Below are 26,348 nucleotides of genomic sequence, written 5' to 3'. Positions count from 1 at the left end.
TTTAGAAATACAAGTCAACTACACTGCATGTTTTAAAGTAGAGCAAATATATTGTTAATAAGCAAATCAAAGCAAGAGTTAAGCACAATTAATCAGTTTCTCCTAGTTTAGATTTGATCTTGTCCAAACACTCAAAATCATACTTACAAAGTGCATCCCAATCTTCTTCAGTCAGACCTTGAAACTGGGCATAACCAAAGTCAAAGATTTTCAATCCTTGATCTTTAGAGTAAGACAAATTCCTCAAAGAAAGATCCATATGACATATACCCAGTCTGTGTAATTTTTCCACTTCTTCATAAACTTCTTTCAATTCATCTTCTGTTTGTGGTTTATCTTTTGAAACTTCCTCCATCACAATACAAGGACCATGAATCTCAATTTCCTCATATAAGAAGTATGGAAACTCGTCTTCTTCAATAACTGTGATAATTCTTGGGATTTTAATTATTTCCTTCAATGCAGCATCGTCACCATCCTCTGCTCTTCTCAAACATGAAAGATTATTCTTAACAATTTGAATATAAGCTTTTTTTTCAGCCAAAAACTCTGTATCAAGAACATAGCGATAATATGCATTAGGACTGCCATTGTACATATTGATAACCCGACTGTCCACGAAATTGAATGGCTGGAAGGCATTTCTATAATCCAACATTAATTGATAAAACACAGCTTTTATATTATTTTCGTCATAAACTTTTAAAATTAAATGTTTCTCGGAATCTGAAACATTGTTGCCCAACCTTGTTCTTAATCCATCAAGCAAATGAGTTTCAATAGATTTCAGCCCATTGCCAAATTTTTTCATGAAATTTGCAATATTCATTCTCAAAATTAAAGAGAATCTTTGATTCTCACAAATTGCATTTTCTATTTGAACATTCAATAAAGGGAATTTATAATTTATTATTCCACGTTTTACCACCTCAAAAAACTCTTCATCATCTGATTCTTCGACCTTACTATTCTTTGAAGCGGCAATATTATCATCTTCTGCTGAAGGTGATTTATGTTCAGAGGTATTGTTGCTTGGGAGCTGTGAAACTTGACTCGATCGGTGCATTTTCAAGAGAGGACCTTCAACTTCAAAATCAAATCCTCTTTCTCTTGAATTTATTTCAGTGCGTTCTTTCAGTATCTTTATTCTTGGACCCACAAAACTTTGAAAAATGTTTTGCAATTTCTCTATTTGATCACTTTCATTGGGCAAATTATAGTCATTAGCATTTCCAGAGTTGACTGATAAAATTTTACAAACCAAAATAACAGAAATCAATAACCTTGTAGTTAAAACCTTTTCATTTCCCAACAGATCCTCCCAGTATTTACATGCCAAATCTTTATCGCCTTGCATGTTTTCGTGTTCAACCATATTACCAGCCAAAATGTTTTTGACAACGATATATTCAACCACCAAATCATGTTTTCCAGTACTCTCAGCTGAATCATGAGGTTCAATGGACTTGAGCTGATATAAAAAAGTACCTTCCAAATCACTGATTAATCCGAAATCTCTATTACAAAGAAAATTGTGGTTTAAGCTTTGAAGAAAAATCGATTCCATTTGATCATATCGCAGAAGCTCTGTATTTGATTTGTTCCGGTGGTTATTCATCTTGAATTCGGTTTTGAAAATTGAAGGTTTTCTGATTTCTGTAACTAGTGTAGCAGATTTTGTATCTTTGTGAAAAATGGTGATATCTGGAATTCCATGAGCTTCTTCAGCATCATCTGGTTTAAAAGTATTTGTGAAGTGATTGGGTGCAATTTTCAAGTTTACTCTGCTTGCAACAAATTCCTTCTCTTTTGACAAAGTCAAGTTTACCAATTTCATCACTGGTGTAATGTAAAGTTTGTCAAATATTGGAGCAAACGTGGAATCCTCTGTTGATGTTGAAAGATCAATCTCTTCTGGTGCTATATTATATATGGCTTGACAAATGTGTGCATATTCTGTGCAGAGCTTGTCGAATTCAATCATTTTCAATCTTTGGTCCAAGTATCCCTCCATTTTGTCTGAAAGTGAGCGAAACTCATCAAAGATTGTTTTTTTATCATTTGCACCAGCTGTAGCAGGATTTGGGATCTTTGCATTGACATATCTAATGTTTAGTGACTTTCCAGCCACAATGTTTCTAATATAATTCTGTTGAGAACCTTTCGAGCCGGAATCATTTGCAGAAAGCCTTCTTTTTCTAATCAAACTAGTACCAGATGGCACTGTCTCTGGAGCTAAGCGTTCATTTTGACCAACCATCATATTGTTGAGATTCCAATCAGCTATATTGTTACCATCATCCTTTAATATGTAAGTTGTAAAAGTAGGCAAGACCAAAATGAGTTTGTACAACAGGTAAAAGTTACCTGTAAACCCAATTTCATTCAAAAAATCCTTATTGTCACCATCACAAGTCAACATAAAGCAAGAATCAAATAAAAGCTTTATCAACATCGAGTTGATACGTATCTTGTCTTGGGATTGGATGTCAAAGATATTGAGCAAATCTATTTCCCAGATTCCTTTCCCAACTTCAGAGAATAAGTTTGTGATATACTCCCTCTTGTGCTTCAAGAACAAGCGAGTTTCCTGTGGAAGGCTGCCATAGCTCAAGTCAAGTTCTTTGCGACCTTTTCCACCAGCAGTTGATACATCTTCGATACTAGCATCCTTTGATTCACCCTCTTGATCCATTTTAACAACGAAGTTCTTCAATGGTTTCTTGTGGCAAATTCAGAAGTGAAGATTATTCAATTCTTTATCAATTTCACATTTAAGAGCAATTCGCGAATCGTGATTCAGTACAAGTTTTTGACTCTTTAAGGAAGAATGTTCTCAATATTCACCAAACACTCAATTTGCAGACTCTCCAGAGCCCATATCACAACCGTACCACGCCTTCTAAGAACAGTCGCCATGGCCAGACCAGATGTCCCTATTCCAAAAGCACCACGAGCACCATATCCCATCACAGAACGAAACGTGAAAATTGTGGCAGGTTTTGGAAGAGGTTCTTCAGAACTAGGTATCCCAACTGCTAACGTTTCCACTAAACAAGTTTCAAAAGTTACAACATTGGATCCAGGTGTCTATTTTGGATTCGCTAAAGTTGGTAAAAGTGACGAGCACAAAATAACGGAAACAAAACAACGAGAAAATGGAACAGATGTTGATTATAAATACGGATATGGTTTAAAAGATGGTGAGGATCTAAATGTTGTATTACCAATGGTTATGTCAATAGGATGGAACCCATTCTATGGAAATAAAGAAAAAGCTGTGGAATTACATATCATCCACGAGTTCCCAACGACGTTTTATGGTGCCTCTGTGTCTTTTAATGTATTGGGTTATATAAGACCAGAATTGAATTATACTACAAAAGGTGAGTTTCCAAATGCATTAACATCTCTCTATTTCTCTATACTAACTATACTATACCATAGAAGCGTTGATCAAAGACATTCAAACAGATATCAGTATTGGGCTGAAGACTTTAGAGACTCCAGAATATCAACAATATAAAGATTTATAGAATAGAAATTACTATTGTTTTCAGTTGTTGTTTTTCTTGTAGGAATATCATATATCTTTTTTAGCATCATCATGTTCATTCCCACCAGAAAGCATATCGGCAATCACAGCATAAGCAACTTTAGCCATTCTATAAAACCAATAAAGATTCAAAACATTCAAGACTGAATTACCACCCATGATGACAATAGTGTATAATAGATTGAACCTTTCATCATTTGAAGCATTATAAAAATCAGTACCCAACTGGAATGCTTGATACCATCCATAACAAATTCTAATAAAGAAGAAAATCAAAATCAAAATAGCATTATTAACTAGATTAAACCAATCAGGAAACAATTTTGGAAATCTTATACCAAACCATCTTAAATTTAAGAAAGGTGTTGAAATTTCAAACAAGATGAAAATCGCAGCATAATGGACGATATAAGGTTGAATACCAATCCAAAAAACAGCAGATGAAACAATTCCATGAAGTAGGAATCCAATACCAAAATACCTAACATAAACTAGTGAAACTATAGTGTCCCAAAGAAAATAACCTAAAGCCATAGTTGCAATCAATCCACCATAGGGCGTATATCCAAACACTCTATCCTCTGAAAGAATAGGATCATTGAACAATGGTATGATTGCAAATAGAATCAAAATGGCTTGTACCATGGAAACAACATGAATATGGAAATCAATCTTGTTTTTAGTAGATAAGGTCTTGAACGCGTTTGGGAATAATAACGGCGCAAATATTGAGGATGACACATAAATTGAATGATAGCCCAGGATGATAATAACCAGTTCATGGATATGTTTATCTAGTACTTCATTGTTGTATAGAGGTTTCACGTATTGGTTGATAAAGGGAAGTTCAACATGTGATAGAGGATCATGATACCTGTTTGATGTAAAGAACGATGCGATTTGAGAAGCCATTTTTCTTTCCTGGAGCAACAATGCGAGTCTAGTAGCAAATTGACGGTGACTATCACTCAGCAAACACAGTGAAAAGGATTGAATATGGATACCAATAGCTCCCCCCTCAGAATTCCAATCAGACCTTCGATCAAACCGTTTCCAGATCACGGTTCAATTGGAAAAAAACACAGAAGCGCGAAATTTTGTTCTTTTTTATCTCGTGCACGTGACCCTTTCCCAGATAGGTATATTACCTCTTTGGGCCAAATCAGAATATACTGTCATTTCAAAAAATGTCAAAAAAACAGCTTTTAAAACAACTTTTGTATACAGAATGTAGTAATTCAAAAACAAAAAGGCTGATGGCTCGTTATAAAGTAAGGAGCACCATCCAGAGACACCATTGGCTGATTTTGTTCATATACTTATTCCCACTAGGCTTTTTTTTTTACTGCTTGAACGTTGCTGCAATTGATTATCAAGGTGAGAGTATTAATATTGCTGCTAAACATAATGACACTTTGACAGACCATCACACTTGTGATGTTTCTGGATTCCAAAAAGGCGATTCATCCGCTATATGCTCTTATATTACACAGAACTGTGATATTGATTTGTTCAAAATATCTCGGGTTTATTATTGTGATCAAGATTCAAGAATTAGGATTGGGTTAGGTTTAGGAGTTTTCATTGGGTTAGTTATAATATTCATTATTTTCGGATTAATTACTTCAAATTTCCTTTATCCAAATCTAGACTTGTTATCAAAGCACTTGAAGATTTCAAATAGAATCAGTGGGTTAACTCTATTATCCTTGGGGAATGCAACTCCAGATATTTTCAGTACTTATATTGCATTCAAATCAAATTCGAGCTCTTTGGCAATTGGTGAATTATTAGGCTCTGCAAACTTTGTGATTTGTTTTGTTATTGGAAGCATGGGTATTTTGAAACCTTTTCAAGTGAATCATTTTGAATTTAGCAAAGATTTGTATTTCTTCATGGCTTTGATTTTAATATCTTTATATTTTGTTCATGATGAAAAATTGATGAATTTTGAATGTATCTTGATGGTGTTGCTATATCTGATCTATGTCAATTATTCAATTTTTTTCACAAATGAAGGTAAAGAACCTGAAGAATTGATGCCAATGCCACCACGTCAAGATGAAGAAAACTATTTAACACCAAATTTAGTTCCTCAAGAAGGATATGAGCATTCAATAAGATCATCATTAGATGAAAATAAGTCAAAAGGTTTACAAAAATTGAGTTTTTACGATGCTATGAAATTATGGAGAACAAAATCCCCAGATTTCCAAACTAATAATAGACCAATAAGTTCACCTCGTGTGAGGAGCACTGAAAATTTTAGAGATTTACAAGTACCTTCATTTCCAGAGAGAAGTGTATCAACAGATGAGGTGATAAGAACAAGGAGTGAGAGTGATCCTTTGGTTAAACATGTTCTGTATGCACCAGCACCAGTTCAACCACCATCTATAATATTGGAGGGAGTTGAAGAGGAGGAAATTGCAATTCCTATAGTACAAGGGCAACAAGCTGAAGAAGAGAAGGATTCAATATGGATGCATTTATTTGCAACTTTTAATGATGAAACTGATACAAATTCATTCTTATCAATAGCAACATTACCATTATTATTTTCACTCAACTTGTTAATACCAGTTTTTTCAAAAGATCTTGAAATTGGGGAATTTCAATCATTAATAGAGTTCAAAAAAAAATTATTCAATATTCAATTATTCATCATTCCAATTTTTTTCAAATACCTACTTTTCACAAATCTCCCCATTTATCTAACATTACTCATCTCCATTTCACTTTTATTAATCAACATCATTTTGCATCATCATCACAGATATACAATCCCTTTCGTGGGATTCGTATCATCAATCCTCATCATAGTGACAACATCATCACATCTTATAACCATTTTGAAAAACATTGGTGTCATTTTCAGGATTTCTGAAAGTTTACTAGGATTGACAATATTGGCATTGGGGAATTCCACGGGAGATTTAATCTCAAATTTAACATTAGCAGAGTTGAACCTTAGTGTCATTGGTATAAATGCATGTTTCGGATCGCCATTATTATATATCTTGATTGGAATTGGTATTAATGGGTTGATTGTTAATTTTGAGAATTCTTCACAATTTTTAAAGTTGAAGATTGATTTGAATTTCAAAATGAGTAGTTTTGGATTGATTTTAATGTTGATTTTCTATGCAGTGGCTATTCCTCTTAATGGTTGGTTTATTGATAGGAAGATTGGGATCATTGGAGTTACATGGTGGTGTATTATTACGGGTATCAACGTTTATTTAGAGACCAATTATGGATTAAAATGAAAACTCTTCAGTTATTAGATTTATATCATTACCTTTCTCAATTTCAAAAGTTGAGAATTTCTTTATATCATGAATTAATGAATTTGGTCCACAGGCCATTATATTTACTTTGGAATATGTTGTATTTATTGTATCATACAAGAGATTTTTAACATTAGGTCTTCCTCTTTGTTGTGTACACCAAATTATAATATCATCTCTTTTATCAAATTTTATTTGTCTAAGTGGTTTGGTATTTCTTATTACCCAGATGAATGAAACATCATATAGTGGGTTATTGTGATAAATGTTTAGTAAAGGTAACGTGAATGAGACTCCTGCTCCACCACATATTAATATAATCTTTTGTCGTTTGTAATTCATTGAGCTTAATGAAGATATTGAAGAAGGATTGGAAATTGTGGTAACTTGGGTATATGACTTTTGTTTTTTAGTTGGCCCAATTAATGGAGTTGATTCATGGTTGATAATACGATATGGGATTGGTAATTCCATGAATGGATCTGGATTGATTATATTGGGGAATTTTTGAGCAGAATTACCATATGGACCATGTATAAAGCAAGTGAATCTTTTGTTTTGTTGTGCTTTATTGAATAGTTTCTTTGTGAAACCTGAATGAATCTTGATGATTAAAATTGGATTCTTGGAATCTGGAGTATTTGCTATTGTAAATGGATGTGATTGAAGCAATTTTATTTTGGGTATATTTATGAATAAATGATTTGATAAATCCCAAGTAAAGTTTGAATTTGATGTTTTGAATAATAAGAATGATATAAATTTTTGAAATTTGGATAATTTCCCTATATCTGTATCAATTGAAAGAATCAACATATCATCTTCAGGATCAATTGATAATACTTCACATTCCAATATCCAAATTTTGGAAAACCAACGAATGGTTCTATCAAAGGCTAAACAACTTGTAACAAAAATAACAAATGGTTTACAAACATAATGATGATGATAAAAAATTGGTAAAAACAAGACAAAACTTGAAATATGCAAATAGTAAAACAATTCATAAAACTTGTTCCTAACAACACCAGTGGATGCAATAGCTAAAACAATGAATGCACTAATACTGCCAAACCCAGTTTTCGCTTTAATATCATTCAATAAATAATCCCAACTCAAACAATATGAGAATGCAGCACCATGTACCAAAGCCATTAAAACAACAAGGATACCAATGAATTTATGATAAACAATCATATTCTCATAAGATTGATTGATCAAATATAATAAAGGACCAGACTTTAAAGGTATTAAATATAATAATGGGATATTTGTACCAGAGACAAGACCCGCTCTTAATGCTAGATTGAAAGAATCATCCATTGGTAATTTGTACCAAAACACAAATCCGTTGATTAAATAATAGGTGGATATTATGATACATGTTTTATAATCGTTGAATAGGTATGAAAATATGGGTAGTGATGGTTTAGTTAATAGAAATGATTGTAACTTTAATGATTGGATTGACCAAAATGATTTTGATGAAGATGAAGGGGAGTTGAGTGTTCTTCTTTTGGCAAGGTATGTTAGCAATTTGGTTATTTGGATGATGAGGGTTAAAGATATTAATAAAATGATTGCTCCATATTGATAATACTTTGTTATCTTCTTTGTAAGGCCAATGTGTTTGTATATGAGATCTCTATCTTTTTTGAAAGGATCATAGAATCTGAAATGGGACTTCTCACCAGACGCTTGTTGAATTGAGCTAGACATGACCGATGCATTATATTAATTATATTATTGCAGTTTGTTTATGAAGATTGGATTCAGCCAGTTTATATATCCAACACCCAAAGCACTTTTATCGGAGCAAAAACGTACTGCGTGTATCCAGCTTTTAGTAATGGTGATTGTGTCAGCCTTGATCAGGTATGAGCAGCAGCTAAAGGCTCATCAATGGAAGTAATAATTGTTGTTTTGTCATCGTTTTGATTCATCATCACCAAATCAGAAAAAATGGGTGTCAAAGAATACAAAAATTATGTGGCTGATAAGCGAGACAGGCAGATTTAGCTAAAACGTCTTTGGAACCGATAAAAGACTTGTAAAAGCGGATAGTCATTACTATGTATTCTGACAGGTTTTTAAATAGGATTTCGTGCTTTCTGAATGCCTTTCTGGTTTTATTCTTCTATTTAAGCTGCTTTTGATGGATTTGATAACCTTGTTCGAGATCAGGTTTCGCGAATGGCTGTCAAATCCGTCGAAGTTTGGTTGAATAGAACAGGAGAAATGGGCTTGATTTAGGTATTATATAAGTGATTTCAATTTCTATTGATTGAATCATCTTTTTTGGAGCATTCCATTAACCTTTGTTTTGAGAAGCTGGTAATTAATTGTAGTCTCATGATCTCATAGCAGCCCAACGTGCTGTATTAGATCGAATATTAAAATCTCGCTGCATAACACTTACTTTTCACATCGGAGGCTTCAAAAACTTAGCTATATGATAGTTAGCTCTTACTCTTCTTCAAAAACATTATAAACCATGGCACTATAATTATTAATGTTCTGGTTTGAAGGTATTAGATTAGCACCTATTATTATGTAATCTATTACTAATCATCAACATTAAAACTTCAATTTAACTTCAAACTTAATTAAGGTATATAGGCAAGATCTTATATAAGAGTATTCAGATATATTTTCTGTTTATTTTGAAGCAGTTATTTTCTTAAAAATGATCACTTTAAAAACTAAATTGTTATTAAAGGTAAAAAAAATGGACTAATAAAGATTAAATTCAACTTTAAAAGTTTATAAAAAGAGCACCAAATTTGAAATTTTTTGAATTTGACAATAAAAATTACACTACATTAAGCATTGGATTCATCTATATCTAATAAACATAATATCATCCAAATAATAACCTCTTTATGGGCTTATAATTCAGATATAGTTTGTAGTGAACTGGTTTTCGCGAATTCCAGCAGTCACCCTACCGGCAGCCGTTGGATAAGGCGCGTGTGGCGCGTGACGAATTTCTTTGCGCCAAATTTAAAATTTGAATGATCAAAACCAAAAACAATTCGACAACGACGTTTTGAAAGGTTTTGAAATTTGCTTATTTATTATCGTTTTGATACTGCACTCGGTTGGCCTGGCTCTGAAGGACCATCTTGCTCATAGTCGTCGTTTATCCCCAGTGCTGGTTTTAGCCCTCATCCATCCTATTGTCTCAGCTGTTCACTGTGGTTTGATCTTCTGTGGGAGTAGATCTTATCGTTCGTTTGGGTTGAGCTTATTATTCTACAACAACTGCCCAAAACACTCCACATAGGGTTCTGCATCTGGTTTCCATCTATCGCTGCCACTGCTTGGTTATACACGGTCTGTCTTTGCTGGGTTGGCTGGTTTACTAGGTTTTATGGCTAAAGCTCCTTAAAAAGATATTGGCCTTATAAGGCCCAAAGAATAACAACAACAACAAAAATCTTCAACTTGACCATTATAAAGGCTATTCAAGAGCTATTCTTGTCAATACAAAGATGCTGGGTCGGTTGTTCAACAATAATAGATCCAATGAACATATAAATAAAGGCGTGCCTTCAAATCCATTATTACCGCTCCACCATCACCACCATCATCAACATCAATCTATGAGCGGCTCATCTTCAAATGTTCATACATCTCCTACTCAAGTAAGCTTAAACACTTCAAATACTGAATGCTTCAATTATTCAAATGAGGATTCATATTCTAGAACCATTTTGTATGGTACCCCAAACCATTTACAATCATTCAACTTGGAAGCACAAAGTTTTAGATTGGTGATTATACAGGATAAAGGTGAACTTTTGATGAAGAACAATTACAAGACCCATTATGACTCGGCTTTGGACCCACATTTTAATAGACCTATACACAATAAGCTGTCCAATAAACATGAGTCTAGTGAATTGGTTGAAATAATGTTTGGAAATCCAATACATCATGATTTGAATAGATCTGATAATTTTAAAATTCATGTCATGTCAAGCTTACCAGATTTGAAAAATTCAATACTAGTTTCAATGCATTTTTATTTTGATAAGAAACATAAGTTTGCTATTGGAATTGTTATACCGATAGGGTTGAATGATATTTCGAGTGTTGTTTTGTCTAATTGGGTGGCCGTTTCTAATCATCTGAATTTATTAAAAGCTATCTTCATTGAAAATCATTTAAATATCAAGAAATGTAATAACACTTCAACTCAAATGGCTTCTTCAAATTATTTGGACATTTCAATTTTTTTCAAAACTTTTATTAAATCAACGAAATATCTCTCAACTGTCCCAAGATTACTTTTAGGTTTGATTAAATTTGATTCTATTTTAAAAAATTGGTGTTTTGAAGTAAATAATTGGATAGAAGTTAAAGATGGTGCAAAATTAGGGTTTAGTGGTACAAAATTTTTAACAACACTGTTGTCAATAGTTTATGGATTGAAAAATCAATTGGTTAGTAAAAAAAATGATGAATCCGTTCGTGTTGTTATAATGGCTTCAAATCCAATGGTTGCACAGAAATTAATTTTCATAATATCTGGACTATTACCTTTCAATTTGAATTTTAAAGTTACTGACTACGAAGATGATGATAAATCTTTAGAAGATACAGTTGTGGAAAGTACTGGCGATTTAAATGATTTGAAAATTGAAATACCCCAAGAAAAGACTCCACCAACACCTTCCGTCATTAAACAAGGTTGGGAGATACCAACAACTCCATCGAGATCAGTCGCCACTCCTTCGATAATGACACCATGTCGGAGTTCAATCATTCAACCTGCAACTTCAATGTCAACTTCAAATTCAATGGCTTATTTGTCATCATCTCTTTCGTCTTCATCTACATTTTCAACATCATTAAGCCGTGGATTCCAATTATTACAAAACTGGAAAAACACAGGAACTAGTGATGATGGTAATAATCAAAATAATACCCCTTCATCATCCTCATCATCTGTATCTTACAAGACCCCATCACCAAATAATGAACCTGATGATTATCCATGGTATTCAAATTTGAATCAAATATCACATCCAAATTATACATTATCATCATCTTCATCAACAGGTCATCATTTATCAAGAACTAGTTCTTCATATGATCTTTCATGTTGTTTATCAAATATTCCTAAAAGTATTAAAAGGTTATCAATTCCAAAATTACCACATGTTGAAAGATCAACAACTACTTTATTCAAAATTGGAGAATCTCAGAAAACCAAAAGTCAACTGTTCAACAATACACGTAAAAGTTGTTTCAGTTTATTAAGTTCAAAAAGTTTGAATACTAGATTAGAAAGAGATAATGTTAAAGGAGTTTCAATACTCGATGTCCCATTCGATGATGATGAAGAAGGAGAAGATGAAGAATTTGATAATGACTTTAGAAAGGGTGAAACTGATAACGATTACAAACGTTATCCATTACCACAATTATGTGGATATGTGAATGAATTTATACCAGACTTCAAACTACAAGCTTGTCCGATCTCTCAAGACTTAGATTCAAAACTTGCATCAGCAATGAAGAATGATTTAGATAATTTTAAAAGTTCCAAAACCATTTTAGTTTCATTAAGAGCAAGAGAGATTAAAGAAATGACATTAGTGAAAAAAAGTTACGAATACAAGTCCACAATGAAGAAGTTATATCACAATTCAAGACCAAGCAGTTCAATTGATAAAGAATCTTGGACCAAGATCGATACCCTTTTAAATTCAATTGTCTCCATATTTCGCGACCATGATCAACAAACTGATGATAGAGACTTTGCAGAAGTTGAACGTTTGTTGGAACGCCTTTGACCCCATACAACACAACACAGCACAATTAATGACTAAACAACTATATATTTTCCAACCTCATTGTTCGTAAGCATTTGTATCTTGATTGTTGAGTACTAATAAAATCAAGTGTTCGCGAAATTCTTTCAAATGTTTTTTTTGGTCGTCGTTTTTTGATTTTTTTTTCGTTGTTGATTTTTTTTCGCTGAAGACACCAGTAACGAATTGTTCATCGTGGACAGACATTAACAATTGGGAACACTAGCTACCAACCATTCATTTGCTCCGCATTGCATCGCCCACACCGATAAACGAAAGGCTTGTGTACGCTAGAGATAGATCCAGAGTTGGTTAACGATAAAAGAACGAGAGTGAATTAGAGAGGCAAGAGGATCATGTCCGGGAACGATATATTTTCCAGTGATGAAGAAGATTATGAACCTGAACTCAAAGCTGATAGTGATGGTGAATATGACGTGCTCAAGGAAGTGGATGAAGAGGAAGTAGTAGAAGAAGGAGAAGAAGAACCTGAGATTTCAATACAAGATAAATTGGAATCACAAAAAAAATTGGATAAAAAAAATGAAATCAAACAAAAAATACCTGATGGTATTACATTGTTTTTAGATCTAGAAGACAAGACTGAAGAAGCATTAGGAACTTTCACAAGCCTTGAGAAATCCACATATGGTAATAAATCATTGGGTAGTTCAGGACAAGGTGGAGAATTCATGTCTTGTGAATGTCAAGAATATTGGGATGGAGATGTTAATTCTGCATGTAATGATGATTATTGTATCAATAGGGGTACGAAAATCGAATGTATAAATGGTCATTCATCATGTGGGAATGATTGTTCTAATCAAAGGTTTCAAAAACAAGAATATGCACCAATAAATGTTATTCAAACTGCTAAAAAGGGTTATGGTGTTCGTGCTGAAAAGGATATTGAACCTGATACTTTTATCTATGAATATATTGGTGAAGTTATTGATGAAAAGGCATTCAAGAGAAGAATGATTGAGTATGATGAATTAAATTTCAAACATTTTTATTTCATGATGTTACAAAAAGGTGAATTTATCGATGCAACAAGAAAAGGTTGTTTAGCAAGATTTTGTAATCATTCATGTAATCCAAATTGTTATGTGGAAAAATGGGTTGTTGGACATAAATTGAAAATGGGTATTTTCGCCAAAAGAAGAATTTTGAAAGGTGAAGAAGTTACATTTGATTATAATGTTGATAGATATGGTGCAAATGCTCAACCTTGTTATTGTGGTGAACCTAATTGTATCGGATTCATTGGTGGTAAAACTCAAACAGAAGCTGCTTCATTATTACCACAATTCATTTCTGAAGCTTTAGGTTCAACTATTGAAGATGAACAAGAATTCTTGAGAGAAAAACAAGATAAGAATGAAAAAATTGTTAAAAATGATAATAATATGAACGTTGAATATATTAATTCATTAATAATGAAACCTATTGATATATTTGAAGTTAATAAAGTGATGGGTGTATTGTTACAATGTGAAGAAAGTTTAATTGCAGAAAAATTGATTGAAAGAATTGAATTATCAAATCAACAAGCTATTCAGTATAAACTAAGTTATGCGCATGGTTATACTTCATTAGGGAGATTGTTGAAAAACTATTATGAAGGTGAAAGTCAATTCAAGATTGATGATGATTTAGTATTGAGAATTTTGAAAATTTTACAAAATTGGCCAAAAGTTTCCAAAACCTATATTAATAAAGTGGAGATAATACCAACAGTTTCAGAATTGATTGAAAACACTAATGATGATGAAATTATTGAAATTTCTAGAGAATTATTAGATAGATGGGCATCATTTGAAGAATTTAAAAGAATTAAGAAATCTGATAAACGTGTTGGAAATAAATTTGTCTTTGATTCAAGAAGACAACATAGAAATGAAAATTTATCACCTTCAAGATCTCAAACACCACCAGATTCTGAATTACCACCAGGATGGCATGCTGCCAAAGCACCAACTGGAGATACCTATTATTTTAAAGAAGGTTCTAACTTGACACAATGGGAAAAACCACAGATTGTTAAACCGGAACCAGTAGGATGGGAGAAACAAGTTAGAGATAAACCAAGGTTTGAAGATCAATTTGAAAAGGAAAAATATGAATCTGAACGTCGTGAAAGAGAATTATATCAATTACAAAAAGAACAGAGAGAAAGAGAGATGCAGAAGCGTGATTTTGAAAGAAGAAAAGAGAGAGAAATGAGTCAACAAGCTAATGATTTAGCTAAAATCATTGCAAATGCCAAAAGATTGGAAGAACAAAAACTTGCCAAAGAGAGGGAGATCAAAAAATTAGAGGAGGCTAAAAAAAGGAAAAAAGAAGAGTATAAAAGAAAAATGTCGATTAAGAAAAGTGCATCAACTTCAAAAGAAGGAACACCAATTGGTTCATCATCAGCACCGTCATCAGTGACATCTATAAATATAGCTGCATTTGAAAAAAATTGGTCAAAATTCTTTGCACAATATATTCCAAATATGTTGAAAAAATATAGAGATGAAATAGGACATGATAATTTAAAACAATGTGCAAAAGATATAACTAAAATCTTGGTTGATAAAGAATTTAAAAAGGATTCAACTAAAAAACCACCGTCTGAATTAGATAATGAGAAACGTAAAAAAGTTAAACAGTTTGTTGAAGCATATATGGATAAATTTTTGATTAAATATCGTGCAAAGCATCAAAAGAGAAGACATGAAGGAGATCATCACAATGGCGGGTCCAAAAAAGTACATCCATAAAAAGAAAGATTAAAGGAACGAATTAATACACTGTAATATATATGCATGTTTTTAATATTAGTAGCGGATATATCTGCCACAATCTTTGTTTCGCGAAGGGTCCATGAAAAGTGTTGAAATTTCAACTCAGGATCAAGAAAAGACTAGTTCAAATGGGACTAAAACGAAATTTAAGTAAAGTTATATATAGTGATTATTAGAGTGTGATATAATTGTACTATTCCTTTGGATTTGTGAATTTTTTTTGCTTTGGTGTGTTGAGGTTCTCGAGAACTCTTTGTGTGTTCCAAATTAGGAAATTCTGAAAATCTCATCAAACAGGTCTCAAAGAACAACGTTTTGGCACAAAAATCACAAGAACAAAGGGTCTTGGAGTCAAGTATGAAGGAAAGTTTTAATTTTGGTGCTGTTTCTTTATTGTTTCGTGTTTTTTCAATTTAAATAATGATTATTCTGCTGTTGTGAATTTTCAGTCCTAGATCCTGAGTTGAATTGAGTTGAGTGTAAAGATGCTTGGAATACCCATTGAAAGAATTGGACAAACATATAAGTTACCAATAGACCTGGAGAGTCAGGATGGGCCAGATTTGAGTTGTCATTGTGAAAGATGTGAATATAAGAAAGATAGCGAAGGAAAAGTTTCAACGGTGAGTATGGGCAATCAGTAATAATGAATTTCTTGAAAGGTTTCAACTAACAATACGCCAGAATTTCTATTATGGAGTTTTAGTGTTTCCTCTATGGATCATGAATGTATTTTTATACCTCAAGAGTTGGACATTGGATGATCAATTTGAATTTAGTCAACAAGTTCAGGAAGAGCATAGAGATGAGATCACATTATTACAACCAGAATCAATAACTAGTCGTGCTGATCCAGACAACCTGGTGGGGCAACTGGTCATGAGACACGAGCTGCAACAAAGTAGGTTTGATAAATGGGTTCATTGGAGTGTTATGGGACTATTTCTTGATCTAATTTTAATCTGGTTCATCGTGATGATCATGACTAGTTCTCACAATTAGAAACCCTCCAAGGACAATCAAAAGCACACCAAATACAAGCCTTTAAGAACACCACGGTCCACAATATAACCCACCATCTCAGAAGTGTAGCAGTTCTGTTTATAAATAGCCCATAATAAAAAGCTTTCTCTTCTGATTTTTTCGCGTAATTTTGGACGGTTTCAAGAAAAAAAACCGAATCTCAATTCATAGCCCCGATAGGACATAAAGAATTTACAAGGCTTGAAGTTTCAAAATTCCTTCCTAAAAACATCTCATAAAACCACACAATTGAGAACATCACCATCTCTTCTCACTTCCACCCTCCAAATCTTCTCACAGTCGTTAATAAGATCATTTCCTATATATTGGGCCTTTTTTGCTACACTGCACATTCAATCGTTAAATAATACCAAGTTGATGAAGTACTTCTTTCGATATAACCTTGAGCTTGAATACCAGTTTGAATGTTATCAGTACCTTGATAATCATGGATAGTGGAAAATAAATGATTAGCTTCAGTGGTGTTCATAACTTCAAAGATATCAAATTCACCACAACCACTACCCCAACATGAACAATTACCATTAGTTGGATATTGTGAAGTTCTTGGAATATGAGCATTTAATAACCAAATAGCTGGCATGTCATAATAATCAAAAGAATCTTCATCTTGGCTAGTCTCTTCAGGCATTTGGAATTCAAATAAAAACATCTTTGTAGTACCGTTGAACCCATGATAAGCTGGAATACCATCTCTATAAACACCACAATCTTTTCCAAAACCTGATTTACCACATGAAGTATTTGTGAAAAGGATATATTCTTGATCTGATGCAATCTTGGTATTCTCAGCCAAGATAGTTGCACTTTTAGCTTCAGAAATACCATCAGAACCTGCATAAGTTAAAGCTTTACCTAAACAAGATGAATTTTTACCAGCAGCAGTTAGAAATGTAACATTTTGAGCAGTTTGAGATGAAGCATCATAATAACTTAATCTTTGCCAATCAGAACCACTATTTGAACCAACTTGGAAATTATCTGAAGTGTAATAAGCAAATTGTGATAAGACTAAAGGACCTCTAAAATGAACTGAAACTTCTTCATCTAAAGGTGAATTTGGACCAGAGAATATGGTTCTATCACTATTACTAGCCAATTCACATTTACAACTATCACTATCATCTAATTTCTTAACATGTCTATAATAACCTTCAAATCCGAAATTATCAAATTCGATAACACCATATTCTGAGGAATATTGTCTGGCATTTGAGGATGATGATGAAGATGATGAACGAGATGCAACGGCATTACCCCCTGAGGATTGGGTAGCACTACCACCTTGGTTATTGTTGTTGTTATTATTGTTATTGTTGTTGTTTTGGCAAAGAGCAGAGCTGGAGACAGCTAAGACTTGCAAGAGCTGAGATATCTTGACCATTGTTTTCGGCTTGTCCTTTTTTTAATTCCAATGAAAGGTGGTGTTGTTTTCAGTTCAGATGGTAAAGCTACAGTCTTTATGTCAAACTCAACAAGTATTGATGGTACTGTTAGTGCTTCGGATATTAACAATTGGATTAGTTCAGCTTCATCATCAGATAAAACTGTTACTGATACTTTGGTTTCAGCTACAAACACTGGTAATGGTAAAGTTAACTCTGGTCCAGGATTCTTTGTTGATATTAGATATGTCTTTGCAGCTTTTGCAGCTGTTGGTGCCATGTCATTTTTTTAAACAAATTTGATACCAATAGTTTATTCACTTCATATTTTTATTGTTTTATTGATACACTTTATTTTTTATTAACAGCTCCAAAACTTGGGATGAGAAAAACTGATTTTCTATGATTTTACTCTATTGACTCATAATTTATAAACTTATATACGGTTGTACAACCAAAAAAAAGAAGAACTAGGATTTGCTTTTTAATTATATTTCTAGTGTGGTTCAATTTGTGACACTTATTCTCTTGACAGAAATTCATATCGGTAGAGACACTCCATCACCTACTTTTTTCGGCCGACCATTTTTTTCAATAATTGTACAAGTTGATTATGATGATGAGAATGTATGACGATTCCATATGAATGCAATATGCAGGTGATAATTGATTATTGTCCCACGGCAACCATTAATCTGTTCATTCTTCGGTTTTACATTCATCCTCATTGAGTTCCAAATGAGGATACGTTATTACTTACATCTAGATTATTTCCTAAAATGGACCTCAATGGTAGATTTCTATGTACACCATAATAAAGGATATAGAAATTTTTCAAGCCAAAAAGAAATACAATGATGAGGCTACTAAACATATATATCTAGTCCTTTGCTCATTTTTAGAGGTATCATTCCTCTTGTTGTTGCTGAAGCACATTCACTTTTTATTTTTCAACATGGGATTTCAAGCACTTTTAATAGTCTTATCAACAATAGCCATCTTATTATTGATTCCACCATTCATATGGCATTGTAAAACTAAAAACATTCCAGCCATAACGCTGATCGTCTGGTTATTATCAATGGATATTAAAATCTTTGTTGATGCGATAATATGGGGGACAGAGGATTTTGCTAATAGATATAATGGTCATGGTTATTGTGATGTTATGGTCAAATTAGAAGTTGGTGCAAATGTTGGTATAAGTTCTTCAGTTGCCTGTATCATGTACAATTTATATTGTATTTTGAAAGCTGATAAAGTTTTGCCTGGATTAACAAGTTTTAAAAAAATTGTTACAGATTTATCAATTAGTTTATTATCACCAGTTTTGGTTATGGCTTGTAATTATGTTATTCAAGTTAGAAGATATACTATTTTCCAATATTCAGGTTGTCAAACAGCTCTATCCTTCACATGGCTTACAATCATATTATATACATTATGGATGGTTATTTGGTCTTTAGTTGGTGTTATATTTGCGATTTTAATCATTGTTAAATTCTTCCAAAAAAGAAAAGATGTTAGAGATATTTTAAAATGTACAAATTCAGGATTAAATTTAGCAAGATTTGCAAAATTATTAATCTTTTGCATTATTGTTATATTGGTTATGTTTCCATTTTCATTATATGTTTTCACTGATGATTTAGGTAATGTTTCACCACATTTCAATTTTAGTGAATATCATTCAAGTGTTTTTTGGGATGCAGTTATTTACCTACCATTTAAGGCACCATATTATGTCACATGGGTTTATTTATCAGTTTCTTATGCAGTTTTCATCTTTTTCGGATTAGGTTCAGATGCTATTGAAATGTATTTAGAAATTTTATCCAAAATTGGATTTGGTCCATTAATTAGATTTGCTAAAGCTAAAAAGCAACAACGTCAATTAGCAAAAGCTGATAAATTAGTTTCAAATGTTACAATGAATAGAGAAGTTAATGGAACTCCATTTGATGTTGAAATGCAAAAAATCATTGATGATGAATATGATGATAAATCTCCAACTTCCACAACTATATCAAATGTGTTTGCAGATAAACATGAGATTAATAATCATGGCAATAATAGATATAACAATTTCCAATATTTAAGTGGTATGAATGAAAGTATGTTGGAAGGATTGGATGAAGATGATTTAAATTATATAAATATGTTGTATCAACATGATGTTGATGAAGGTAGAGTGGAACCAACTAGTCAAGATCGAATCATATTGGATGATTTGCAAAAAGAAAAGGCAAAAGTTGAATTATCAACTCCAATATCACCAAAAGAATCAATTGCAAGTACAAGTAAAGATTCTGAATTTGATTTTGTTTATAAGTTGCAACACAAAAATCAAGGATGATAGTAATATATAAGGGACAATGGTTTTATGAATTTTAGTTATATGATGTTATTTTTTTCAAGATTTTTTCAATGTAGTTAATCAACTTTATATTTATTAGAGTACATTAGTATAAATAGTAAAATAAAAAGATCTTCAAAGATTTTTCGTTTGTTTATTGGTCCTTTTAAAATAAAAACAGGAAAATCATCGATATAAAAACACAAAAGGATACGTTATTGACAAGCAACGGTGGATTAGAAAAAAAAAGCTTATTAAATTTATTGAGCACCTTCTGAAGAGTTTGGATTTGAAAGAAGATTGACGGATTCTAAAAAAGATAATGTTAGTATGGCCCCATTTCAAAAGCTGATATGATTATACATACTTTGGATAAAAGAGACTCTGAATTGTCTTGAACCATCTTCACCTTCAAGGGTTTGAGCTTCTGGTAAAGCTTCAACATGAACCATAGCACTAAAAAAACACGGATGTTAGTAAAAATGTTGATAAAATGTTACGCGTCATTGAAAATACATACCCTTTCTTGATGTATTGGGTCATGAAGCTGACTTGTTGTTCATTGAAGACCATGATTGGGAACCAATTGACTGGCAAGTCTTTTCTTTGTTGGACAGCAATGTTGTATCTCAAGTATTTTCTACCAGAAGAAGCTTCAGTTTCTTGTAAATCTTGACCAACACGGCCAATAAAAGTGGTACTGGCGTATGAGGAGGCTCTTGAGACTGGAGAAGAAGAGAATGAACGAGCAGAGGTTCTTAGACCTGAGAAGACGGATGAGCGAAGCATTGTGGATATAGTTGATGTAGTTGTTGTAGTTGTGAAAGATGGTGAAGTTGTTTATTTAATTTGTGTAAAGGCAAAAAAACGACACATCAGAAAAAAGTGAAACAAAGGCGAGAAACTGCCGAAAGAGGAAATATTCCCAAAAGGGATGAACAGGACTAGCCCCATCCACATATGAGCCTAGACCCACTGATAGTCTCCCCTTTGTATAGCCTAGTCCCCAATCCACCTGATAAGATTTCCGCAGTTTCTTTTCCCACAAACTGACTTCATCACCATCATCAACAGCCATAGTCAACATAAAGCAACTCAGCTTAAAACCTATTTAAATCTCTACAAATCTCTTGTGTCAGTCCATTTCTCAAGAGATTCAAGATACAGACTTATAACTTGCAATAGGTATCAAAGCTGGGAATTTAGAAGGTTCCAAACACGATCTCATACTGGAACTCTTATATCAATACTGGTAAAAAAGGTGTCTCTTAGCCCCTCAACAAGTGACAGGTTTATATACACAAGTTTCTATAATTTGGTACAGAAAAGACTCCATATCGTTAAAGCATTATCACAATCAATCAACGCTCTATTACAATGGCGTACAATCAAAGCTTCCAACCTGTTAAGTCAGCTCTTATCACCTCAACAAGCTCAGCAAATTTGATAGCTTCCAACAACGCGTCTCAAAAATCTTCAAAATATGGTGAACTAAGTTCAAATAGTGGTATCGAAAGTGATTGGGTTGTGTTTTCCCCAAGCGTGGAAGAGAGTGGTGAAGAGGATGATGAGTCCGAGGTGTTATCAACCACAAATGAGTATGATGATGATAACGATGGCGCTCAAGAAAGTGATGATGATGAAGATTCATTAATAGATTCTTTAGATACAGATCAAGGATTGAAATTATCATTACCTACACATGATGGTTCAGGAAATTTCATGAATTCTTATAATGATGAGATTAATAATGTTGTTGCCCTAGGAGATTCTGGTGAAACTGAAGATGTTGATGTTTTCAACAATAGTTTATCAAAAGAAGATTTCATCACGAATAGAATTGATAGTTGGAGACGTGAACAAGCTAAATTATTAATTGAAGAATTACAAAACTCCAATTCATCAGGTTCAACAACAACAAGAGAACAGACTCCTACAAATGACTTGTTGGCATCTTGGGGTGTTGATGATAGAGACCCTATTGAATCAAACTTGGATGGCGATGAACAATCATACACTAAACCAACACAACAAAGACACGAACAAAGACAAGTACAGAGTAAACCATATAAACATGATAATTCTCAAAGATTTTATGGTGATGATATTTTTGAAAATTATAGTGAATGGGAAGTTAGTATGATTAAAAAAGTTGCACAACAATTATCAAGTTCTTTAGTTCGTGATAATAGAAGAAATGATCATTCAATGGATTATCATACAGGTATGAGATCAAGAAGATCTTCATTACTATCAAATTTATCTAAAAATGCTATAAATAAATATTTGATTGGTAATAATAATAACTATTCTTCAAGTTCATATTTTTGGAAAAAAGATTTAAGTTCTGCTCATTCATCAATTTCAACAAATTCAATAATGTTTGGTAATAGTTGGGGTGATGTTGCATAGTTATAATATTGGTACAAGGTATAAGGGATAGGGTTTACACAAGGACTAGGAAGTGAGGATTGGTTCTATAGTTTGGTTTGAAGTTTTGCATTTGATTTCATTTTTCTTCTCAACGCTTCGAGAGCGGTTTACACAGCACTTTTATTATATTTCATTTCAATACATTTCACATAAAGTGGTTTATTATAAGCTTTTAGTAGTAAAACATTCCATATATATTTATTTTTATTATTGAAAACATATTATAACACAGGTAGTACAAAAGTTCTTGAAAACACAGAGAAACTAAAACAAAGAAAGAATAGAGAGAAAGAAAAGAAACAAAAAATTGAAATAAAAATTAGGCCAATGCTGAATAACTACCAGCAACTAATGTCTTTGCACTTGGAACTGGACTCCAAGTTTCTTGAGCAAATGGATCATCTTCTGTAAAATTTTGACTTTCCAATTCAATATCACTAGTTATTAGTTTACCACCATCTTGACCATTAATAGCAAATTTTAAAACAACACCTTGCTCGGATTCTCTTGCTTCAGAATTTGTTAAGAATCTTGCAACTAATTTCTCTTCATTAATTTTACTTAATTTGATTGGATCTTTAAATTTCCAACTAATTCTTGACTTCTCTTTATTAAAAGTACCTTGAGGCTTTGATAATGCACCAGTTGTTAAACTTCCACTAACTGCAACGGAGACACTCAATTCATTAACTTCCACAAATTCATCCCCTTGTAATTGTTCTGCAATATGTGGTGCTAATTTAATTGTCAACATAACACTTGCTTGATGTGCTTCAAATCTCCAAACTGGATGAACCACAATTGGTGCTTTAATGTTTTTAATCAAATATTTTAATCCACCTAAAGTACGTGATAAAATTGAATTTGGTGTGATTTCAAACTCATTAACATCAATCTGTTTTAAAAATTGATTATTTGGAATAATTTTATCAAATTTATCAACTCCATGAATTTTCAAATTCGATCTTGTTGGAATATCAAACCCATCACTTAAATAATTGAATGCAATTTCACCAACTAGTTGAGATTGAACTTGTTCACCATCTTTAAATTTAGCATTGATAACTTCTGCAATACTAGCATTCAACCCGGGTTGTGTTAAAGCAGCATGTTGGAATAAACCTGGATGATTCAAAGCTAACGAAGAACCTGTCAATTGTGGATTCAGCTGTCTGATAGAATCACCACCAAAGCTGTTGAAACTTGAAATTCTTTTATTTTGATGGTTTTCAAGATCTGCTTGGTTCAAATTGGTAAATAATCCAGATTGAATATCACGTCTAGCAACGGCAGGAGGTTGTTGTAACTGATGATCATATTGTCCCCTAGAAGTGGATTCAAATGATGTGTCACCATCTTCACGAATATTTGTTAGATTTTGAGAACCGAATTGATTAGTCTTTCTTGATGGTGGAGGTGGTGGCGCACGATGTGGATCATGAGCTTCACCAGCATGAATTTGTTGTTGTTGAGGTTGATGCATATTGATAGCACTGTTTGAATCAGAATATGAAGGATCTAAAGATCTTTGGTCAAATGAGCCAGCTTGAGGTGAATCAGCAGGTTTTGGAGGATAACCAGTTTCTGCAACATCACCATTCAAATGAGCAGATGATGAAGTTCTGGATGTTGGTTTCAATGGTGGTTGATTCAATGATAATGGAATATTTTGAGATGAACTTGATTGAGCACCAAGGGCTGGTTTTTGTTGTTGGAATGAACCAGATTCTTTTGAAATTGGTCTAGGAATATTTCCAGAACTCATGGCAGCAGCACCGGCACCAACAGCAGCAGCATCTGCACCAACAGCACCAGTTATAACACCAGCTTCATGATTGTTTACTTCAGGATGATTGTGTGAATTCAAATTGCTTCCACTTTGTTGAGTTCTTAAACGTGAAGCTAGTGATGAAGCTCTACTCAATCTATTTGTAGTTTTTGAAGGACTATGAATTGATGAAGTTTCAGATTCTGGAACTGCTTCAGCAACATCAACATGTTTGTTCTTTTTATTTTTTCTACCAAAAATTGACCCCACTCTAGATTTTAATTTTGATTTTGGTTGTTTAGTGGTTGAAGTTGGTGATTCTAAACCAGCTTTTGCTTTATGAGTTTGACTAGTAGCAGTGGTGGAGACCGAAGCTTGACGATTACCACTTGGTACAGTAGTTCCTCCAATTGGGGCTCCTGAATGATGCTTTGGAACAGTTGGCGATTCAGCAGCTTTTCTAGCTTCTTTTGGAACATAACTAGTTTCACTGGACACTTTAGCAAATCTTTCAATTTCAGTTTCTGGATTGAAATTCAAAATTGTTTCTAATGCCTTTTCGTTACTTTGTGAAATTTTATTCAAAGAATCAGAATAAGCAGTTTGAAATCTCAATAAACTATCTCTCAAAAATGATAATCTATCGAAATCAGTGTATTCAAACACTTCAAAAACATATGGTGCTTCTGAAGCCCAAGTTTGATTAGCAGTTTGTAAACTGGTTTGGTATTTTTCCAATTTATCAGAGCTTCTTCCACCTTGATATTTTTCAACTTTTTCTTGATTAAACTCAATGGTTTGTGCAACTTCACTCAACTTCGAATGCAAATGTCTCACTTCACTCCATCTCTTGTCGTTAGTAGTGTAATGGCTCAATGGATTAATAACATCACGATCAACAACTTGACCCAATCTATAATTGCTTGCAACTTCATCTTTAATTTCAGTGATGACCTCGTTCCAAACCTGGGATAAATGTCCAATAGCATCAACATTATAGTATTTTAGTTCTTCACGACTTAAAACTTGATTTTCAATGATACCATGTTCAATATTTTTGTTCAAATCTTGAGAATCTTTAATCAACTTGTTCAATTGATTGAGGTAGTTGGTCTTAATAGTATGATAATTCTTGAAAAACTTCGAGAACTCATCATTTAGCAACTTGGCCTGACTCAATCTGACTCTCACAATCTCAGTAGCGTCAATAGGACTTTGGTTTACCAAGATTGAGGTTGAGTATTTATTTCTTTCTGGTCCTGACATTACAACTCAAGCTTTCAACTATAACAGCACAAACACAACAGCGAAAATTGAATCCTTCAAGGGCGGGAATTAGGCTCCGTGTGTAATTTTTTGAGTAATACTGGACTAGATGATAACCAGCTTGGTGTGGTTGCAATCTGTTGATGTTAACTTTCCCTTCAAAAGGGGCTTCAAGAAATTAGGCCATGGCTTTGAAGCCGGTAAAAATGAAATCTCAACCGCCCCAACCAGATAATTTCGCGAATCTACATTTAAGGTGGTTAAAGCTCATAAAACATAATAAATAATGACAGAATATCCTCTACTGTGTGTATATAAGGTAATTCCGATGTTCTCTTAATATACATATAATGTTACAATTAGTGGATTCTTGATTCTTCTTATAGTTGATGTGAAATGTTGAGTATTGATGAATTGTGCATAATTGGTTATTCTGGTTATGTAATACCTGACATTCCCCCCCTCATTTCTGAGTATTTATTGAATGTAATAATATTAAATATGATGAAACTTGATTTGGAACTATATTGTGTTGTCTTTTGTTAACCGGTGTTCAATTGGTTGTGATTGAATATGAAAGAATGAGTGAAGTACCTATAGATTTAAAAAGAATGATTCTTGAATGGTGTGGAGGTT

The 26,348-nt window shown here is 33.0% G+C and overlaps 13 protein-coding genes across 13 annotated transcripts; 8 read left to right on the top strand and 5 right to left on the bottom strand.

Annotated features, from left to right (window-relative positions):
- Positions 1-893: 893 nt before the first annotated feature.
- Positions 894-1,552, bottom strand: WICANDRAFT_88592 (uncharacterized protein; the record flags this gene model as incomplete). The annotated part of the gene is made up of 1 exon (XM_019186167.1): positions 894-1,552. A coding segment is annotated over exon 1 (476 nt), but the record flags the coding sequence as incomplete, so codon positions are not given.
- Positions 1,553-2,917: 1,365 nt separating this feature from the next.
- On the top strand, positions 2,918-3,536 carry FMN1 (riboflavin kinase; the record flags this gene model as incomplete). The annotated part of the gene is made up of 2 exons (XM_019181378.1): positions 2,918-3,386; positions 3,448-3,536. The coding sequence occupies 2 exons, from the start codon at positions 2,918-2,920 to the stop codon at positions 3,534-3,536; spliced, it is 558 nt and encodes a 185-aa protein (XP_019041991.1).
- A 47-nt stretch (positions 3,537-3,583) lies between these two features.
- WICANDRAFT_25079 (TLC domain-containing protein) lies at positions 3,584-4,468 on the bottom strand (the record flags this gene model as incomplete). The annotated part of the gene is made up of 1 exon (XM_019181097.1): positions 3,584-4,468. One exon carries the CDS (start codon positions 4,466-4,468, stop codon positions 3,584-3,586), a length of 885 nt encoding a protein of 294 aa, XP_019041990.1.
- A 344-nt stretch (positions 4,469-4,812) lies between these two features.
- WICANDRAFT_26064 (uncharacterized protein) lies at positions 4,813-6,825 on the top strand (the record flags this gene model as incomplete). The annotated part of the gene is made up of 2 exons (XM_019181224.1): positions 4,813-5,722; positions 6,020-6,825. The coding sequence occupies 2 exons, from the start codon at positions 4,813-4,815 to the stop codon at positions 6,823-6,825; spliced, it is 1,716 nt and encodes a 571-aa protein (XP_019041989.1).
- Positions 6,826-8,010: 1,185 nt separating this feature from the next.
- Positions 8,011-8,441, top strand: WICANDRAFT_88590 (uncharacterized protein; the record flags this gene model as incomplete). Its single annotated transcript, XM_019186166.1, has 1 exon — positions 8,011-8,441. The coding sequence occupies exon 1, from the start codon at positions 8,261-8,263 to the stop codon at positions 8,438-8,440; it is 180 nt and encodes a 59-aa protein (XP_019041988.1). The 5' UTR covers positions 8,011-8,260.
- Positions 8,442-10,451: 2,010 nt separating this feature from the next.
- On the top strand, positions 10,452-12,650 carry LST4 (Lst4p; the record flags this gene model as incomplete). Its single annotated transcript, XM_019184474.1, has 1 exon — positions 10,452-12,650. One exon carries the CDS (start codon positions 10,452-10,454, stop codon positions 12,648-12,650), a length of 2,199 nt encoding a protein of 732 aa, XP_019041987.1.
- A 569-nt stretch (positions 12,651-13,219) lies between these two features.
- Positions 13,220-15,394, top strand: SET2 (histone methyltransferase SET2; the record flags this gene model as incomplete). Its single annotated transcript, XM_019180545.1, has 2 exons — positions 13,220-14,725; positions 14,783-15,394. Coding segments are annotated over 2 exons (2,118 nt in total), but the record flags the coding sequence as incomplete, so codon positions are not given.
- Positions 15,395-15,945: 551 nt separating this feature from the next.
- WICANDRAFT_60827 (uncharacterized protein) lies at positions 15,946-16,415 on the top strand (the record flags this gene model as incomplete). The annotated part of the gene is made up of 3 exons (XM_019183064.1): positions 15,946-16,083; positions 16,145-16,304; positions 16,363-16,415. The coding sequence occupies 3 exons, from the start codon at positions 15,946-15,948 to the stop codon at positions 16,413-16,415; spliced, it is 351 nt and encodes a 116-aa protein (XP_019041985.1).
- Positions 16,416-16,856: 441 nt separating this feature from the next.
- On the bottom strand, positions 16,857-17,696 carry TOH1 (Toh1p; the record flags this gene model as incomplete). Its single annotated transcript, XM_019180614.1, has 1 exon — positions 16,857-17,696. A coding segment is annotated over one exon (840 nt), but the record flags the coding sequence as incomplete, so codon positions are not given.
- A 1,148-nt stretch (positions 17,697-18,844) lies between these two features.
- On the top strand, positions 18,845-19,750 carry STE3 (Ste3p; the record flags this gene model as incomplete). The annotated part of the gene is made up of 1 exon (XM_019180722.1): positions 18,845-19,750. A coding segment is annotated over one exon (906 nt), but the record flags the coding sequence as incomplete, so codon positions are not given.
- Positions 19,751-20,505: 755 nt separating this feature from the next.
- RIM1 (Rim1p) lies at positions 20,506-21,034 on the bottom strand (the record flags this gene model as incomplete). The annotated part of the gene is made up of 3 exons (XM_019184473.1): positions 20,506-20,555; positions 20,613-20,701; positions 20,766-21,034. The coding sequence occupies 3 exons, from the start codon at positions 21,032-21,034 to the stop codon at positions 20,506-20,508; spliced, it is 408 nt and encodes a 135-aa protein (XP_019041982.1).
- Positions 21,035-21,622: 588 nt separating this feature from the next.
- On the top strand, positions 21,623-22,657 carry WICANDRAFT_60823 (uncharacterized protein; the record flags this gene model as incomplete). Its single annotated transcript, XM_019183063.1, has 1 exon — positions 21,623-22,657. One exon carries the CDS (start codon positions 21,623-21,625, stop codon positions 22,655-22,657), a length of 1,035 nt encoding a protein of 344 aa, XP_019041981.1.
- A 340-nt stretch (positions 22,658-22,997) lies between these two features.
- Positions 22,998-25,712, bottom strand: SYP1 (Syp1p; the record flags this gene model as incomplete). Its single annotated transcript, XM_019183062.1, has 1 exon — positions 22,998-25,712. One exon carries the CDS (start codon positions 25,710-25,712, stop codon positions 22,998-23,000), a length of 2,715 nt encoding a protein of 904 aa, XP_019041980.1.
- Between the last annotated feature and the right edge of the window lie 636 nt (positions 25,713-26,348).

Source organism: Wickerhamomyces anomalus, assembly GCF_001661255.1.
Source record: "Wickerhamomyces anomalus NRRL Y-366-8 unplaced genomic scaffold WICANscaffold_1, whole genome shotgun sequence".
In the NCBI taxonomy this organism is placed as follows: Eukaryota; Fungi; Ascomycota; class Saccharomycetes; order Phaffomycetales; family Wickerhamomycetaceae; genus Hansenula; species Hansenula anomala.
Note: the sequence above shows the minus strand (reverse complement) of the source record. Positions and strands in the feature narration are given on the sequence as shown.